Source organism: Hippocampus zosterae, chromosome 16 (assembly GCF_025434085.1).
Source record: "Hippocampus zosterae strain Florida chromosome 16, ASM2543408v3, whole genome shotgun sequence".
Classification (NCBI taxonomy): Eukaryota; Metazoa; Chordata; class Actinopteri; order Syngnathiformes; family Syngnathidae; genus Hippocampus; species Hippocampus zosterae.
Window position 1 is genome coordinate 4,831,462 of NC_067466.1, and position 19,194 is coordinate 4,850,655.

The 19,194-nt window shown below is 45.0% G+C and overlaps 1 protein-coding gene across 2 annotated transcripts; it reads right to left on the bottom strand.

Annotated features, from left to right (window-relative positions):
- Nucleotides 1–954: 954 nt before the first annotated feature.
- Nucleotides 955–17,906, bottom strand: cfap58 (cilia and flagella associated protein 58). 2 transcript variants are annotated; one of them, XM_052046242.1, is made up of 19 exons: nt 17,798–17,906; nt 17,295–17,576; nt 17,052–17,200; nt 16,804–16,954; nt 16,480–16,674; nt 16,163–16,300; nt 15,512–15,671; nt 15,179–15,261; nt 14,857–15,048; nt 13,460–13,621; nt 13,217–13,363; nt 12,977–13,117; nt 11,790–12,013; nt 10,058–10,166; nt 8,954–9,058; nt 8,671–8,790; nt 8,430–8,554; nt 1,872–1,916; nt 1,674–1,784 (listed from the first exon to the last, which is right to left on the bottom strand). In XM_052046242.1, the coding sequence occupies exons 2-18, from the start codon at nt 17,547–17,549 to the stop codon at nt 1,913–1,915; spliced, it is 2,460 nt and encodes an 819-aa protein (XP_051902202.1). In that variant the 5' UTR covers nt 17,550–17,576; nt 17,798–17,906; the 3' UTR covers nt 1,674–1,784; nt 1,872–1,912. The 2 variants fall into 2 exon arrangements, with proteins under 2 accessions (XP_051902201.1, XP_051902202.1); XM_052046241.1 differs by lacking the exon at nt 1,872–1,916 and having other exon boundaries at nt 955–1,784.
- Nucleotides 17,907–19,194: the final 1,288 nt, after the last annotated feature.

Consider the following 19,194-nt stretch of genomic DNA (forward strand, 5'->3'; position numbering starts at 1 on the left):
AAAATATGACATTACAGCAAAAACAACCGTTGGGTCGTTCTGCGCTGCCATAGTGCAGAGGTGAGCCCAAAAGCTAATCTATGGCTACGTTCACATTCCAGGACGCCCAATTTGCATGTTTTTGTTAAATCTGATCTTTTTATGTACTCGTTGTCGTGTCTGTAATGCGACATGCAATGTCGGCCTCAAGGGGCTCATTTCATATCACCAGTGTAGCGCGGCAGGAGGAGATAGAAATATTTTGAGGATGGGGCAACGATCCGCGATCTCCTCATTTAATGTCAATGTCGGGCGGCCTGGTAGTCCAGTGGTGAGCACGTCCACTTCGCAGTGCAGAGGTTCAACTCCAGCTCCAGCCTCCCTGTGTGGAGTTTGCATGTTCTCCCCGGGCCTGCGTGGGTTTTCTCCGGGTACTCCAGTTTCCTCCCACATTCCAAAAACATTCGTGGCAGGCTGATTGAACACTCTAAATTGTCCCTAGGTGTGAGTGTGGCCGTGCATGGTTGTTTGTCTCTGTGTGCCCTGCGATTGGCTGGCAACCAATTCGGGGTGTCCCCCGCCTACTGCCCGAAGACAGCTGGGATAGGCTCCGGCCCCCCCGTGACCCTAGTGAGGATAAAGCGTTTCGGAAGATGAATGAATGTCAATGTCTATGAGAGATGAGGTCACACCATTGCTGCACCTAATAGATGAGGTGTCTCCATGGTTGGATTACTGCTCTTACCACAAGGCGTTTATAGATTAAACCCGAGGTGGGTAATTCGCCAGTACTGACAGACCTTCCGTCTGTATTGACTGACAAACATTTTGATGACTAATGATGGCCAACTTAAAAAAAATAAATAAAAAGGGCGGATCAAGAACTGATGGATGCGAGTTTTCGTCCGCCAGTGTAGTCGTCACTAACCAGGTCAAGTACCGACGGACCTCTCAGTCCGTCGCTGACAGACACCCGTTTTGCTGATGACTGACGGAAACACTCCTGTCTCGTGTGTTTGTTTGCGGAGCTGAAAAATAGCAGGGTTGTTTCCACTGATTATATATGGAAAAGCTTTGTTGTGATTTTTTTTCCTCCTCCAAAGTTACAAATTTAAATTAATTACCAAAGTTACTGCCATTCAATTTCTGCTTTTGGTGCATTTGCCACTGAAATTAACCCAATGCACAAAATGCTAATCTGGAAATGCTGTCAAAACACAAACAAAACAAATGTTCTCATCGATATGTGTGCGCTTTTAATCAAAACACACAAAATGTATCCCATGATTACACACATCCTGAGAATTTCGAACAGTTTTGTAATTGAAAACACATCAAGAAATGTGAAATTATTCATACTAAGACCTGTACAAAATATAGTATAAAAATATTCTGATAATAATGCAGTCAAGATTTCTCTTCCACTGTGCCTATGCTATGTGTGTTTCAACTTTCAACCATAATAGGGATACATAATTTATCCATGTATTTTCACACATTCAATGCTTTCCGGATGCAACGTTCTCTTTGAAGGCACCTGAGGATCGAGTGGTACGTTCCTGAGGCAAATTTGATGAGTGACATTCACCAACATGAAGCCTTTCAGGGACAGCTACAGTGGACATCTTACCATGTTATCCGGTTACAGGGTGCATAAAAGGGTTAAATTATCACAGGGTGTTTTGAAAAAAATGCTCACTCGTCATCGGAAAAGTTCATCAAACTTGAAGCCTCCGCCAGCATAATGCGGCTTGTTGAGGAGCTGAGGTAGCACCAAGTGTTCCCCTTTGGTTTTGGACTTGTCGCTGAGATGAGACAGAAGAAAATACATTGAATTACATTGCATGGATGTAACTTTAGGCGTCCGTGTAGACAAAGATCATTTCAATTACATAATTATCAACTCTTTTCCAGCAGGTTCTGCAATGGTCTTCTATCTTCTCAGGGAATCAAGGGAAGATTGACGATTGTCCCCAGAATACAAAACCAAACACAAAGATTAACGTTTGCTTGGTTGGTCAAGGCATTGAGGTTCGGATGTTTGAACCAAATGATGTCAGTTAGGTGAGCAAAGATCACAATCTCGAAAGGTCCCTTTGCATCAAAATTCTAATTTTTTTTTTGTTTAGCTGTCTTCATCTTCCAAAATATAAGTTTTAACATCATAGTCGGTGGTACAGTACTTTAACTATGTTGGGAATTGTACCAAACATTGCTTCATTTTGACAAGTTACTTTTAAAGTCAAGTAATCAGTAAAGTAACTATGTTACTAGGTATTCAGGAAAGTAACTTACTTTTTTATGCATAAAAAAGTGCAAATATTGGATTTTTAATGGCATGAGACCTTGAATATTAATGATAAGCCAACACCTGTCTGTCACGTTGCGCCCGAGGCGATGAAAATTCGCCTCATGCACAACAAAAATAACGAGGTGGATCCCAGGAAAAAGCAGACACGAAAAGATCTTGTATGAAAAACAAAGGGTTTTAATACGAACAGAAAGAGCCCGACAGGGAAAACGGTAACAGAAAACGCTGGTCAAATAAGGACCAGGAAATAAGGAAAAACAACCGAAAACGCTCGCGAAAAAACAAAGAGCGAGGAAGTATTGAGATCAGTAATCTAGAGCAATAACAATTTGGATGAAACACGAATAACAATAGTAGTGGCCGTAAGGCAAAAAGGCAGCGAGTAAATTCGAACGATGAAATAGCGAGAGAGAGCAATGGCACGGTAAGGAATTCTCCGGCAGTGAGAGGACTGCCGGAGTCTCTTAATAAAGGAGGGTAATCAGCCCGAAATTACGAACAGGTGTGCAGAACAGGCGGAGGAAAAAACCCGCCACCTGCTGGCGGACACGCGACGTGACAGTACCCCCCCCTCAATGGACGCCTCCCGGCGGACTACCCGGTTTGGATGGATGAGCAGTGTGGAAGTCGCGCAAAAGGGACGGATCAAGGATCCAGGAGCGTGGCACCCATTGCCGCTCCTCCGGCCCGTAGCCCTCCCAGTCGACCAGGTACTGGAAACCCCTGCCCCTGCGCCGAGAGTCCAGGATGGCACGCACCGCGTACACCGGACCACCATCGACCACCCGCGGAGGCGGCGGCGGAGCGGGAGGAGGCGCCAAGGCGCTGGAAGACACAGGCTTGAGCAGGGAGACGTGGAACACGGGGTGAACTTTCATGGAGGCCGGTAGCCGGAGCCTGACCGCGACGGGGCTGATGACGGCCTCGACCTCGAATGGTCCAGTGAATCGGGGTCCCAGTTTTGCAGACGTGCCGGCCAGGCGAAGATCCCTCGTTGCCAGCCACACCTTCTGTCCCACCACATATGAGGGCGCCGGGCGCCGACGACGATCTGCGATCTGCCGGTTCCGGGACGCAGTGCGGGACAACGCAGCCCGGGCCTCCTTCCACACGTGATGGGCCCGCTTAAGGTGGTGCTGTACAAAGGGGACCTCCACCTGCCCCTCCTGGGACGGAAACAACGGTGGCTGGTACCCGTAAGCCGTCATGAACGGTGATCTGCCTGTGGCGGAGGAGACGAGGGTGTTGTGGGCATATTCTACCCAGGGTAAGTGGTCGACCCAGGATGCGGGACGGTGGAGGCACACACAGCGGAGGGCCGCCCCCAGATCCTGATTGGCGCGCTCAGCCTGTCCATTGGACTGGGGGTGGTATCCCGAGGTCAGGCTGGCCGTAGCTCCGAGGGACCGGCAGAACCGCTTCCAGACGCGACACACAAACTGGGGCCCCTGATCCGACACAATGTCCGCCGGAATGCCGTGGAGACGAAAGACGTGTCTGATGAGGAGGTTGGCGGTCTCCAGCGCCGACGGCAACCTGGACAAAGGCACAAAATGAGCAGCCTTGGAGAAGCGGTCCACGATCGTGAGCACGACCGTTCAACCCCGGGAAGGCGGGAGGCCCGTGACGAAGTCCAGGGCGATGTGGGACCACGGGCGAGGAGGAATGGGCAACGGCTGGAGCAGTCCCGCCGGAGGTTGATGGGACGACTTGCCGCAGGCGCAGGAGGTGCAGGCCTTGATGTACTCCGTCACGTCGCTACGGAGCTCCGGCCACCAGAAACGCTGGGCGACGAGTTGCACAGTCCGGTTCACCCCGGGATGACACGCCACCTTGGACCCATGTCCCCACTGCAGGACCTCCGATCGGAGGGAAGGAGGTACGAACAGCCTCCCCGCTGGGCACCCCGCCGGCACCTGAACCCCCTCCAGGGCTGCCTGGATCCGCTGCTCAATATCCCACTGGACGGCCCCCACGATGCACTGGGTCGGGAGGATGGTCTCCGGGGATCGGTCCCTCCCCGCAGGTTCGTGGAGACGGGAAAGGGCGTCAGGCTTAGTGTTCTTAGACCCGGGAGAGTAGGTGAGGACGAAGTCGAACCTGGTGAGGAAGAGAGCCCACCGGGCCTGACGGGCGTTTAGTCTTTTGGCGGAGCGGAGATAAGCGAGGTTTTTATGATCAGTGTAAACGGTAAAAGGCTCCTTTGCCCCCTCGAGCCAGTGCCGCCACTCCTGCAAGGCGGTCACAACTGCCAACAGTTCCCGGTTGCCCACGTCGTAGTTGGACTCGGCGGCACTGAGTCGACGGGAGAAGAAGGCGCAGGGATGCAGCTTCTGGTCGACTGGAGAGCGTTGGGACAGCACCGCACCCACCCCTGAATCCGAGGCGTCCACCTTTACGATGAAAGGATAGTCAGGATCTGGATGTTGAAGTACAGGGGGACTAGTAAACGCCGCCTTCAGGTTAGCAAACGCCACATCCGCGGTAGGATCCCACTTAAATGGGATCTTAACAGAAGTAAGGCGGGTTAAGGGAAGCGCCATCTGACTGTATCCGCGGATAAAACGTCTGTAGAAGTTGGCGAACCCCAAGAAGCGCTGCAGTTCCTTGCGGCTGGTAGGAACCGGCCAGTTAGTGACCGCACGCGTCTTAATGGGGTCCGCTCGTAGCCTGCCCTGTTCTATAATGAACCTAAGGAAGGAGATGACGGGGACATGTAACTCACACTTTTCTGCCTTGACGAAGAGCCGGTTCTCCAGTAAACGTTGTAGCACCAGCCTAACATGTTGCCGGTGCTCATGTAATGAACGGGAAAAAATCAAAATGTCGTCAAGATAAACGAAACAGAAAAGGTTAATCATGTCCCGTAACACATCGTTAATAAGATTCTGGAATACGGCAGGGGCGTTTGTGAGTCCAAAAGGCATAACTAAATATTCAAAATGGCCCAGGGGGGTCTTAAACGCGGTTTTCCATTCGTCACCCTCCCGGATGCGAACCAAATGGTAAGCGCTGCACAAGTCTAGTTTCGAGAAGACCGTGGCAGATTGCAGTGGGGCGAAGGCGGAGTCTATCAAGGGTAAGGGGTATTTATTCTTGATCGTGATCTCGTTCAATCCCCGATAGTCTACGCAGGGTCGCAGGGTCTTATCCTTCTTCCCCACGAAGAAAAAACCCGCCCCTAACGGTGAGCGTGATGGTCTGATGAGACCTGCAGCGAGGTCAGCAACGGGGCGCCCGCCTGCAGGTCTATAGCGCAATCGTGGGGGCGGTGTGGGGGCAAGGAGCGCGCGCGATCCTCGCTAAATACTTCCCTAAGATCCCGATAGTACTCCGGCACTCCGTCAAGGCAGATCTCCTCGGGGGGCGCGACGCGTTCGTGCTTCCCGACGGCTGATTGTAAGCAGTGCTGATAACAGTATTGGCTCCAGCTATCGATTGCTGGGCGCGCCCACGAAATCACGGGGTTATGCGTCTGAAGCCAGGGTAATCCGAGGATGATCGGAGCGTTGCGGGACAGCATTACGTAAAAACGGCGATGCTCAATATGATTGCCGGATAGTAGAAGCTTTAGCGGCTCCGTTCGATGCGTTACTACCGCCAGGAGAAGCCCATCAAGATCACGCACCCGCTTCTCTTCAATCAATTCCTCTAAAAAGCAACCCAGCTCGGACGCGAGACTGGTGTCCATCAAACAGTCATCCGCTCCTGAATCTACCAGGGCCCGAACCCGCCTTGACCGGGACCCACCGAATACCTCCCCCTCGAGCTCAAGTCTGTTGGGGTGTCCCGGTCGCTTGTCGACTCGCCTAGGCTCGGGGGGTGACGAGCGAGGTCGTAACTCACAGTACTCGGGGTGGGCATGGAAAGACGACCCCGGATAGCTGGTTGCGGCGTGAGGAGGTGGTTGGGCGCTGTCTGTTGTAGCACGGTCACGGAGACGGCGCCTTCCTTCCTCCGCACCAACGTCCTTGCCGCCCAGCTGCATCGGTTCCTCCGTGGTTGCTGTCTCCCGGCCCCGGGAGTGCTCACCGAACCCACGATGTTCCTCACGGGACGTGGTGCGTCGAGACGGATACCGATCACTTCCACGCTCCCGGCCTCGCTCCCTCAGGCGATTGTCCATGAGGAGGGAGAGGTCGATCAGCTCCTCCAAATCGGTGCTGTGGTCGCGGGTCGCCAGCTCGTCCTTGAGTAGCGAGTTTAGGCCACGGCGAAACAGTCCACACAGGGCTCGATCGCCGTATCCACTCTGTGCGGCCAGGATCCGGAACTCAATGGAGTAGTCCGCGACCGACCGCCTTCCCTGGTGAAGGGCGAGTAGCCGACCCTCCGCCTCTCTGCCCCGCACGGGATGGTGGAACACCCGACGAAAGGCTGCCACGAAGTCAGGGAGTGATGAACGGAGATTCGGCTTAGCGTCACTGGTCGCAATCGCCCACGACGCCGCGGGACCTGTTAACAGACTCATGACATAAGCCACCTTGGCGTTGTCATTAGCGTAGGCAGACGGCTGTTGGTCAAATACGAGAGAGCACTGGTGTAGGAAGTGTCCACACTGCCCGTGCTCACCCCCGTAACGAGGGGGGTGTGGAAGCGAGGGCTCCCTCGACATAGAGGGATATGAGGAGGGCGCTTCCAGGGTGGTAGGACGAACCCCGGGAGGTGGTGGTCTCCGTTCCTCCACCCGAACTAAGCGAGGTTCGAATTCATCGAACCGATGAGCCAGCATGGAGACCGCGCCGCGGAGTTCCGTAATGGCTTGGCCGTGCTGACTCATTTGTTGCTCTTGTCGGGAAAGAGCGGAAAATATCTTTTCGATGTCTGCGGGATCCATGGTGGCCGGAGAATTCTGTCACGTTGCGCCCGAGGCGATGAAAATTCGCCTCGTGCACAACAAAAATAACGAGGTGGATCCCAGGAAAAAGCAGACACGAAAAGATCTTGTATGAAAAACAAAGGGTTTTAATACGAACAGAAAGAGCCCGACAGGGAAAACGGTAACAGAAAACGCTGGTCAAATAAGGACCAGGAAATAAAGAAAAACAACCGAAAACGCTCGCGAAAAAACAAAGAGCGAGGAAGTATTGAGATCAGTAATCTAGAGCAATAACAATTTGGATGAAACGCGAATAACAATAGTAGTGGCCGTAAGGCAAAAAGGCAGCGAGTAAATTCGAACGATGAAATAGCGAGAGAGAGCAATGGCACGGTAAGGAATTCTCCGGCAGTGAGAGGACTGCCGGAGTCTCTTAATAAAGGAGGGTAATCAGCCCGAAATTACGAACAGGTGTGCAGAACAGGCGGAGGAAAATCCCGCCACCTGCTGGCGGGCACGCGACGTGACACTGTCAATCTGTCAGGTAATTTTGACCAAATGAAAATTGGTCTGTGATTTTTCAACCCAAATGATCTTGCAAACCTGATAAACAGACATCATATATTATTTAAAAAAATAATAAATTAATGGCATTAGATATTTTTTTAAATGACAATAAATAAAACTGGCATTGGACCATGAACCAAATATATTTCGTCTTTCAGGGAGAATGTATCATTTGTCAAATCCCTACTGATATCTGGTCCTCACTGCTAATCAATTGGGGATTACACACAAATATTAATGTCATTATAAATACAGTACTTCAAATGTTTATTTATATCAATGCCAGTTTTGGAAATGGGGGTCCTCGGTTTATGATGGGGGTCCAGTTCCACAGCGGCAACATGAATTTAATTTGTCGTAACGTGCTATACTCCACCTCTAACCTTCACTTAACGTCATATTCATAGTAAGTACAGAGTAAACATTTCGGCAATGAATATAATATTAGCATCGGCTCTAGCACGCCCCGCAACCTGTGTGAGGATAAGCGCCTCAGAAAATGAATTGATATAAAACTGATATCAATTCAAAAAACGCGATTACAGCCGTGACTCAGCATGCTGTCTTGCACTGCCTGACGACAGATTCCGAAGCCGCTTTGCAAAGTCGTTCATTGCGCGTTGTTTGTATCCTCGAAATGTTGAATGTCTGGATCATAAGCCAAGGAACCACTGGACTGTTTATGCCCCTTTTTAAATTCCAGTTATTCTCCTTGCCATTCAAATTTAACTCAAGCCAATTTACGAAGCCTACCTTTGTAGCTTTTTCTGAGTGAAATACTTCTTCTTGAGGTCTGCCAGCTCAGTGATCAACTTTTGATTCTCGCTTTTGTACTCATTCATCTTTGAGTCCAGTACTCTCACCTCTGCAGTCAGTGCCTGTGCAGTCAAAACACATTTGTCAAAACCGTGACCATATTTTATCTGAAATCAAAAATTGCGGTCTATGATACAGCTGCAGGTGAGGAAAGGCAAGTATTATTACACTTGGATACCATTAGCTTTTTGGTCCTTTCCCTCAATGTCCATTGGCAATGCTGAAGCTGCTCAAGTGCCTCAGCACCAGGCTGTCGAGCCAAAATTTGCTGCAGCTCGACATACAGCTTCTCTTTTTCCTATATTTAAGAGGAAAGAAAAAACGTTTTTATTTGAATTGCCAAAAATACTCATACATGTAATAAGAAGAATAAAAACAAGGATAAATTATTTTAGGGTCCATGCTGGCCACACAAGATGAAACAATTCAAGCACTTCAATGAAACTAAACAAAAATGTCACCTGTAACAAGAATTCTTGTTCTTCAAAGTCTTCGGTCTTGTTGATGAGTCTTCTCTGTAAAGTGTGAACCTTCTGGATCAGTTCATACTTGCAGGGGTCGCTGCCCTGTCATTGACAACCATTTCAAATGTGTTAATGGTTTGTTGAAGTTTTAGGATCAAGTGATAATGTTCACATGTGGTGATATTTTCTACTCGAGGTAAAATCAACACCGTCATGAAGACAATACAGTGGCACCCCTGAAATTCTAAACAATTTGGAACCCAGTGATGACCAATGTAATATTTTCAGTCTATGCCAAGTCAAATTTATGTATATACAGTAATCCCTCATTTATTGTGCGGGTTTGCGTTCCAAAAAGAATCAGTGATAAGTGAAATCCGTGAAGTAGGATTTATTTTTTAAAAAAAAAAGCAAAAATATGTGAGTGGGACGAAATTTCAAATGTGCTCTATGTTTCTCATACAGCACTGACTGTTTTCTGTCTGAGACTGAATCTCTTTTTGATTGACAGCGAAATGAGCCAATCACCGATCTTAGGGTGAAGGCAACCTTTTCATTTTTTTATGAAAAGGAACGGAGAGTAGAATTCACGTATAAATAAACGGACACATTTTATGATGTAGGCCGAAATAGAGCTTCCCCTCCTTGACAGACCAGCATCCGCCACTGATATAATGAAACCAAAGACCAAAAATTTGCAAAGGTAAATTTGGCAAGCTGTACAGAGACGAGGTGCGGAGACTGTTTACGTCGGTCAGTGCCTTAGCCAATCAGGATGCAGAATGCAATTCACTGTTTAAAAGTATTTAAAAAACTGCACTAAAAGAATCAGTGAAACAGCGAAGCCGCGGAAAGTGAACCGCGTTAGAGCGAGGGATCACTGTACTCCAATATCACAAAAAGTTGACAAAGAGCTTCACATTCCTACAGTTGAAAAATATTCATAACATCCCCTGATCCTAAACCCCTGGAAGGGCAAGAAAAAAAACATTTGAAACCCATCTGTGGAAAGATGAGAAACCTTGAGATGGGGACGCAGATGGGGAAATCTCCCTGTCCAGGACGACCATACGATGCACAAGTTAGCTACAGTACACTGACCTCCAGTCGCCTCCATCTGTGAATATTTATGGGGTTTAGCTGTTCCTCAAGAACACCGTTCCTCGTCCTTTCTCGAGCCAGTTCCCTTTGCAGGGCAAACAGCTCTCGTCTACAACACATGAAACAGATAACCTTTATTCGTCACGTGCATGGGGATTGGTGTTAGTACCTTGACGCAAATGTGGCTAAATGCCAAAATGTTTTTTAAAAATGCCCTGGCCCCACTCTATTTTTCTTAACTTAGTTTAGCAACTACCATTACTTCTCTGTCTTTCGTCATCATCCTTCTTGATTCCTGAGTTAAACTGAGAGCGACCGCAACGTTTTTAGCTGCACAAGCTAGCCACCTAACGCTCTTTGCGTTAGGTGTGTTAAGTTGGGACGTGTGATATGACATGAGTGCATCCAGCCCAGCAAAGCTGTTTTGGATTGTCCCAGTGATTCAATTATCGGGGGGGGTTGCTATTCAATTTGTTTTAATGAAGCACAAACTATACATTTTTAATCACATACGGCACAATGCATATGCATTTATTTCGAGACCTGGTTTTCTAATATGAAGTTATTATTTCATAAGGGGTGTTTACACGGCACACATTTGCATCGGTGCTGCACTGACGTACTGTATTTTGTTGCGATATATCTTACACCGGTGTAAATTTTGTGGAGCGTTCACACGCAAAAAGCTGCTGACCAAAGAGAAGCATGTTAACTCCCGTGCAGCCCCACTTGCAGTCACACGGCAGCTTCTGCAGCCGTGCAATGCAATACGGAAATAAAACAAAGAGCTGTCGTGTTGGTTCTTTTTAAAACATACGCACTTTAATAATTTGTTGAACTCAAGCAACTATAGGCACGTTCTTATCCTTCTCGGTCTCCGTGCCTTCTGCTCGAGAGGCGTTCAATGACCGGCCCCGAAAACATAAATCAACGATGACTTCAGTGACACTCAGAAAAGCAAACATGTGCCAAACAGAAAATCAAGAGAGGAAATCACAAAGTAAATTCTATTTGGGGGGGGGGGGGGGGGGGGGTGAACACACAACACAGGAACAAACTACACAAACAACTCCGACAACAACAGTCCAGTCTCCTCCAAAAGGAAAGATGACAGAAGTACAACAGAGCACGAAAGCAACACATTTCAGCCGTGTGTAATCAACTCTTCACATGCGTAGCGAGGCGACTTCCCACCCCGCCCCTGCAAACGAGCATTTGCTCCGGAGCAAATTTTTAAACCATCTCCTTGAGCAGGGTAAAATTTGCTCCGGTTTGAGCTGTTTTCAGGGGCTACACCGGTGTAACTTTGTATGTGTGAAGGCTCTACAAGGGGCAGCCCGGGTGTTGCACCGGAGTAAAAGTTGCCGTGTGAACACCCCTATAGAGAGCTGTAGTTACATTGCAAGCAAACAAAAAATGTTCAATGTTCAAATTGATAATCAGTAGTTTGAACTTAAACCCTTTGAGGGACAGTGGTTACTACAGTGGAGGCTTGTCATGATATCAGGCTACAGGGTGCATGAAAGAGTTAAATATTGTGTCTTTGCTGTCTGTTCAAATCAAATATACCTGTAGGTTGGTTATGATTTTTCAAATCATTGCATTCCATTTTTATTCATGTTGAACACAATGCCCCAACTTCTTGGAATTGGGTTTGTAAGACTACCAGAGTCGCTAAGACGTTCAGTGTTGTTCTTTCATGTATTCTTACGATTATTTTTGACTTTCTTACTTCAGATCATCTGCGTTGGGTACAGCCTTGTCCAAGATATTCTTTTCACGCCTGATTCTCTTGATTTCCAATTTGAGGAGGCGGATGTCTTCCATCTTCTGGTTGTGGTGAAAGTCCCTCTTACATATGATGGATTGCTGGATCTTGACCTTCTCATACAACAGAACTCGTTCTTCGTTGCGCCGTAGCAGCTGCTTTCCCAAGTTGTCTCGTTCCCTGGTCACCTTGAAATTTCACCAAAAAAGTGAAGTGGAAGTTGAGTTGTCTTTGTGCATTTTAAATTGATTGTGGTATATTATTATATGTATATTATTATAATTCAGGAGTCTTTTCTGACAAAAATCAAATAATAACCTGATCTTTCAACCTTGTTGAATTCCTTTCTGGAAATTTTCATGGTCTGTGGGTTAAAATGCTCCTTTTCGAGATTTTACGTATGGGTTAATGGAAGTGAAGTTTCAGGCTTTTGTGATTGAATTACATTCCAATTGTGTTTACTGGGTACTCTTGTATACTGAAATTATTATTATTTTTTGTTCAAAGAAAATATTTTTCTTCAGGGGAGCAGCTTACTCTGTCATTTTCAAGATGCTCTGGCTGCACCCTTGAAAAACAAAACAAAAACCAAATATTTTTTGCTTTTAAAAACATATTTTTTTGTGAAGGATACTTAATATGGTTCTTAGAAGGAAGATATATTCCACCATGAAATTAAAAAAGAAAATTGGAAATTCCAGGTGGATTGTGTGTTCATTTAGATCAGCGGGTGATGCCGAATCTATCTGGACTGGCAGATGCCATTTATGGTTAAAAACAAAACAAAACAAACCCAAAATAAAAAACATGATTATGAGGGATGCCACAATATTGATGGATTAAAAGTGCCTCAAGATCATCGTGGTCTTGTTTCAGATGAAAATAATGAACTGTTCTTCTTAAAATGTAATTTTGTTCAGCATGTCACTTGGAAGCCGCTACATTTCCGTGTTTTGTGTCACTCGGCCAATGAGGTGCCTGAATCATAAAAGCAAAATGGCAGCTCACGTCAGTCTAGTAATTTGACCTATCGACAGTTTCACATTGAAGTTGCTCTGGTTATTTGCTGCAGTGAAGGGGGTTGGGGGGGGTGCGGGGGTGTGGAGCGAGTACACGGACAATTTATGGCATACACATTATCTATTCCTTACTTGATCCAGTTGTTTTTTCAGCTGCATGAGTTCAGTTTCTCTGTCAGTAATAATTTTCTGAAGTCTTTCTTGTTCTGTTTTCTGCTGCTCAACACGTCGAATTTCTTCCTCCAGTTGCTGAGTTACCAACTTCAGTTGTCCCTGGAATTCCATACAATGGGAGCACAGCATGAACAAACATGATATACACACACAGAGCCCCAATTTATAAACAATGAAGAACAGGTCGAGCTGTGGTACCTTGAGATTGTCATTATCTCGCACTAAGCGTTTGTGGTGCTGCTGTTCTTTGTGAATGACCAACTCCTTTGCTTCTATTTCATCCTTCAACTGAGTATTCTGGTTGTTCATCGCCCTCATCTTGATCTTCAACTTTGCAATGCCATCCTGGGTGGGGTAGAACCATCTTTTAGATTAAACAACAGCAGGAAAAACGACAAAGGAAGTACTTGGCATTGAAGCAAAAAGATGTCTCATTGATACCTGAGCATCAACAAGGTTTTTGCTGTAGTGGTTCCTTTCAGATATCACAGAATCCAATAGCTCCTCTTTCCTTTCCAGCTTGCACTCTTCCTCCGTGACTCGCTTTCTCCAGTTATGGACTGCCATCTCACTTGTTTCAAGTTCATTAATTTTTTGTTGCATCTTTTTAAGCAAAAAAACCCCAAAACAAAACAAACATCAAGTCATTTCAAACTTAACACAACATTAAAATAGAAAAGTGCCATTGAAAACAGTGTGTGATCCATACCAAGGAATTACTGACCCTGCATGTACTGTAACAATACATTATGAGCTTTCAACCCCTCTCAACTGGTCACTTGGGTCATCTTCAGTCACAGATATGATTTCAAATTTGTGGGTTTCCCTTGAAAATAGGTGATTGCAAAATGCAGGGAGAAATATGGAACTGCTGGGGCCTCACAGTTTCGCTCCATGTTATTGTCTCAACTTTGCATTTAAATATTTTTATTTTTAATCATGTGCTTTGGGTTGTTAGACCCTGTGCAATGAATTCAAGACATTTGTACGCACTCATATAATACTGCTTTAATCAGAAGGTGCAAACAGCACTGCTGTGCATGGCAGAGAAAAAAGAATGACAGTGTGCAGCACAGTGCATCTGTGTGGCGAGGGAGTCACACTAACTTCTATTTTTTTACCTACCTACCTACCTACCTACCTCCGCTCGATCCTGGTGAGAATCGAGCGGTTCGAAAGATGAATGAATGTCTCATTTGAAATGTTATTTTCACATTAAACAGCAAGAGGGCGCTCAAGGCCTGTGTTGATAAATCTACGATGACTGTGCCTTAAGCGACGTAGAAGTGGAAGCTATCTCCAGAGTTGTTTAAAAGTGACACGGAGGATGAAGATTTCATTGGATTTCGTGATTTGCAGTGACACTGATGGTTTGGTAAACTTGTGAGCACATTCTTGATGCGATAGTTATCTGAATATTATCAGGATATTTTACGTGAACATAGCAGGCACATTCTCAATTCATGTTTTTATGCAACATATAATGTTAGCATAACTTACATTTACACAGTCTGTTGTTCTCAATTTTCATTTTAAATTGTCTTTCAAGATTACATGTCCATTCTTGGTGTCGGATTTCATCAAATAAATTTCCTCCCCCCAAAATGCAACTTTTACTGCAGTGTGACTTTATTTTTCTTTTTTTCTTCTTTATTGTGCATTTTATGGCTGGTGCAATTTACACCCCGTAGCGATTTATAATCTGGAAAATTAGGTAGTAACTGAAGTAACCGTGCCTATTTTCAAGTCAATTCATTCATTTTCCACCACTTATCCTTGTTCACGGCCACTGATAACACGGAACCTCTTACAGTCAACCGTTGTCATACATGACCGACCTTTTGCAAAAGGTTGTTGTTGTCGTTGATGTAGCGGTCACGGTCCTTTTCCAGATCCTGGATGAATTTGCGCAGCTTCTGTCCCTCCACACAAATGCCAGTAATCTCTTGTTGGAGTACCCTTTTGTCATTCTCAAGCTCCATCACAAGACATTGCTGTACCTCCACTGACTCTGTGGCTTTGGCCACTGTCTTTTGATTGCGATCACCGAAACATGTAAAAAAAAAGAGAGAAAAAAAGAGGCATGATTAACTGTAAACGTGTCCAAAAAAAAGGGGGCATCATTAACTGTAAACGTAAAGAGTGTGAAGCGAGAATAACCTTTGTCAAGAGGTCTCGTTCCCTGGTTAGGTCAGAGATTACTTTCTTGTCAGCTTCGACTTGCTTTTTTGCACCTTCAAACTCTGTCGATGGACAAGTAGGAGAAGTGGAGATTTGTTTTTCATCCATAGTTTGTTCATTTGGTCACATAGACCAGAGCCAGGATTGGTTTCAGATTGGTTGGGAGATTACGTTTCATGTTTCAGTTCAGGTCATTGGCATAGCGTAATGGACACTTAAGCATGAGGCCAACACCGAACACCATCGTCACAAAGTTTCCATCAGTCTAAAAGTCTGTCTGTGTGTTTGGATGCACAAGAGAAGCTTGCATACCTTTCTCGAGACCGGTGATCCTAGCTTTTAGAATCCCTCTCTGCACTTCCACGTCGGCTTTCTGTTCTTCCACTAAACGGAACTTTTTTTGGATAGCTTCTTTCATCTTTCTTTCTTTGGAAATCTCATGACGCATCTGATTTATTGCATCTTCTTTCAGCTGACAAAAATGGCAGGGGAGCACATTTTATGGACAACTATTGTAGTGACAAAAACATGACATATGTTATTTTGGGTAGTTTGTGAGACATTTGTGACGCTTCAAGTTCTCTTGTTCGGAATCAGGTTTATATTTCAAGTCAAGTCAAGTCAACAGTATTTATAGAGCACTTTCAAACAGCCATCGTTCATACAAAGTGCTGTACATGGAGCAATTTAACATGCACAATAAACAGTAAGACAAATCGGTAATAAAGGCGGTAGAAAGCACCAAACAGTAAAACCAAGAACATCTCTAAGTCATGCTGAGTCGAATGCCAAAGAATACAAGTGAGTTTTGTAGAGGACTTTGAAGATGGGCAGCGAGGAGGCTATTTGAATCGAATCATAAACTTTATTTTGTTTGGTGGGTTGTTGTATGCTAGTTGACTTACTCATAGGCATCAGCTACAGTTATGTGTGTGATTTATGTATTTGATTCGCACTCTGTACCTTAATCTCATTTAAATTCTTCTGATTCTCCCAAAAGTGGTGCTCCCTGAGCGATACGAGTTGATCTCGGTCTCGCTGCAGCTTGTTGGTTTTATTTTGCAACAGCTCCAGATCCTTGGTGAGTTTCTCAAAGCCAATCTGTTGGAAAAGAAAACAGCATTCAGTTACGCTGCCACTGAAATCAAATTGGGAGACATCATCTCTCCGGCATGACCCGGTTCATCCCAGGGGCCTCCTGCCGCTGGGAGATGCCCGGGACACCCCAACAGGGAGGTGTCTGAGCGACATGTGTCAGAGAAAAGGCGGGTCATAAATACCTTCAGTGATTTCAGTTGTTGCGCTAATCTCAGCTGCTCATCTTTGGAGGTTTGGAGATCCTTCTTCACCGTTTGGATCTCTCGAACCTTTGTCTCCAAGTCAGTGGCCATTTCATTCACCTCTTTTTCCAGTTTCTCTTTTAACCTCTGCTCACGGGAAATCTCATTCTGTTGTAACTGAATCTCATGTTGGAGCTGCGTGGTGGGATAGAGCGAGTGAGAGAGAGCAACAATTTGGCAGAGAAACTTGAAACTTCATTTCCAGAATACAGATATCAAGCTCAAAGGTTTCGTAGACGGCATGATATCTTTACCCCCATGTACCTGAGAAATATTGTTCAAGGCCTCCTCCCTTTGTGTCTCTGCTTTCTGCTTACTTGCGCTGGCAATGCTCAGCTGTTCTCTGAGACTCTCCACTGTTGTCAGAAGCTGATCACGCTCGTTCGTTAAGTCTTCAATCATTTTCAACAACTCACTGAAAACACATTTGGGACTCAGCGTACTTACTAAATTATGTAATAAACACACAGTAGCATATCCAAGCGGTTTTGCAGGTGATTGGCCGGACCCACCTCTGATCTTGGTTAGCAGAGGCCATACTTTGTTGTTCTGCTAGCTGTGTTAGGGTGGCAACCTCCTCTTGTAAATTTTTGATCGTCTCCATATTGGCTTGCTCTTTATTGTAGGCAGCATCAACCATTTTCCAAGCTTTATCTAATTCCTGCATAAGTGCTTTGGGTTAGCTGATTTCACACACATAATTTCAGTTGTATATTTATGTTATACTTGTGTTATCAAAACTGCGTAATCTATACCGTCTTGAGTGAAGTCATTGTTGCCTCATCATCTTGAGACATCTTGCGTGCAGCTTCAAATTTGGTTGAGGCTGATGCCATCTCTGCACTAAGTTCCTTGCATTTGGTCATGAGCCTTTTCTCGTTGTTGTAGGACTTAGTCAGCGCATTCAGGAGTTTTTCATATTCTTCACGAATCTTGCCCATGTTTGGCTCCTCTTGGTCCTCAGTGAGCTCACTGAGGACCATCTGGAACTCCTCCAATGACTCAGCCATGTCTTCTCTTGTTGGACCTTTTCCCTCCTGTAAATGACAAACCAACATTTAAATCAAATAACATTAAGATATGGCTTGTTAGTATTTTCCTTAACGTAAACAGATATTAAAAGTTTTAATGTCTGAAATGTTTTAAATTAAAACTGTTTTTTGTCCCTTATTCAATTTTACAAATAAGAATAGTATATTTGAAAATGCTGCTCGTGTGGTAATTGTCAATTAAACTATTTAAACTCTCGAAGACCTACCGGTCTTTATGACTGAACTGCCGAAAATAACAGCGTATTTTGGAAGGCTGTTGTTGGCTGCAGTTTATGTTGGTTGCCAGACAACGGTTAATCTCGCGAGAAAAAGTGGGGTTCGCTGGTGACCAGGAAGTCAGTGACACTGACGTCACACCAGTTTCAAATGACTGACGTAACTCCGTTGAGTGCGCCGTTCGGCGAAATCCTCCACGTTGTAGCGTGGTTACGTTGGGGATGGGATATATATTTGTAGAGGTAGACTGTCGTATTACTAATTGGCCAAGTAATGACCGGATTCTTTGGGGACGAAAAAAAAGCAATTTAGCTGGCCTGAGAAAATAGCCTACGATGCAGTCAGAATATTTATGCGCAATGAATTTGGAAGCGGAAGACAAAATGAATTGTGATAAAGAAATGTATATCATTTGTGTGGCGTGACGTAAGTCTGCATGCCCGTAAACATCAAATGTGATGCATCATGTCATACGTGCTCCTCATAAATATGACCAAGATAAGAGCCGATGACATCATGAGAGATTTCTGGCGTTTTTGCTAAAGATAGGCGTTTGTTTTTCCTTGTTGTAAATATTTGTGATTGCCTTGATATTCGATTTTGTTGTGCCTGTCTATCTGTCCAAACTCTTCCACTTGCAAAGATCAAATTGTTTCATTTGACGCCAAAAGATATAAGAGTAAATCATTTTTCTTCCTGTTTCTATTGATTTGGGACAAACGTCATATCCCCCCTCCTGACTAACTCGAAAAAATGTCAAAATAAATAATACTCGAGATTCACACTTTGATATACAGTATCAGGTTGCGTTTTGGATTTGTACAATAACAGACGTCTTGGAAAATTGAAACATTTTTAATAAATAAAAACTGATGTAATATACACCATTATGAATGTACAACTACAGTACAAGCATACCAAGACATTTGAAAATACAAATAAAACAACTGACAGTTTATTTGTGTGCGATCCTTCAGTTTTTCAGTGTTGGGGTGAACAGGGATTATAAATAATATCCATTGTGTGTCTGGACAAAAAAATAAAAGAACATGAAACTATTTCTCCTAGCCAGTGAACAGACTGGAGGCAACATTCCTGGATGAAAACATTTGCACAAAGAGACATTTTGAGGTACTGAGTTGTTTGAGTTAACGTGAGCGCGCTCAAAATATTTGACAGTGACAAAACTCAAAATGGAAGCCCAAACTATGGTGATGAGTTCAGTTTGTCCTTCTCCCACGATATTGCATTTGGTTTCTGGAGTAAATAAATCGGCTTCATGAAAATTATTTTTAAACTTTTGGATAGGGGCTCCACAATTGAGCATTCGAATAGCGTTTACAGAAATCGGTTTTCAGTTTGAAAAATTTATATATATATATATATA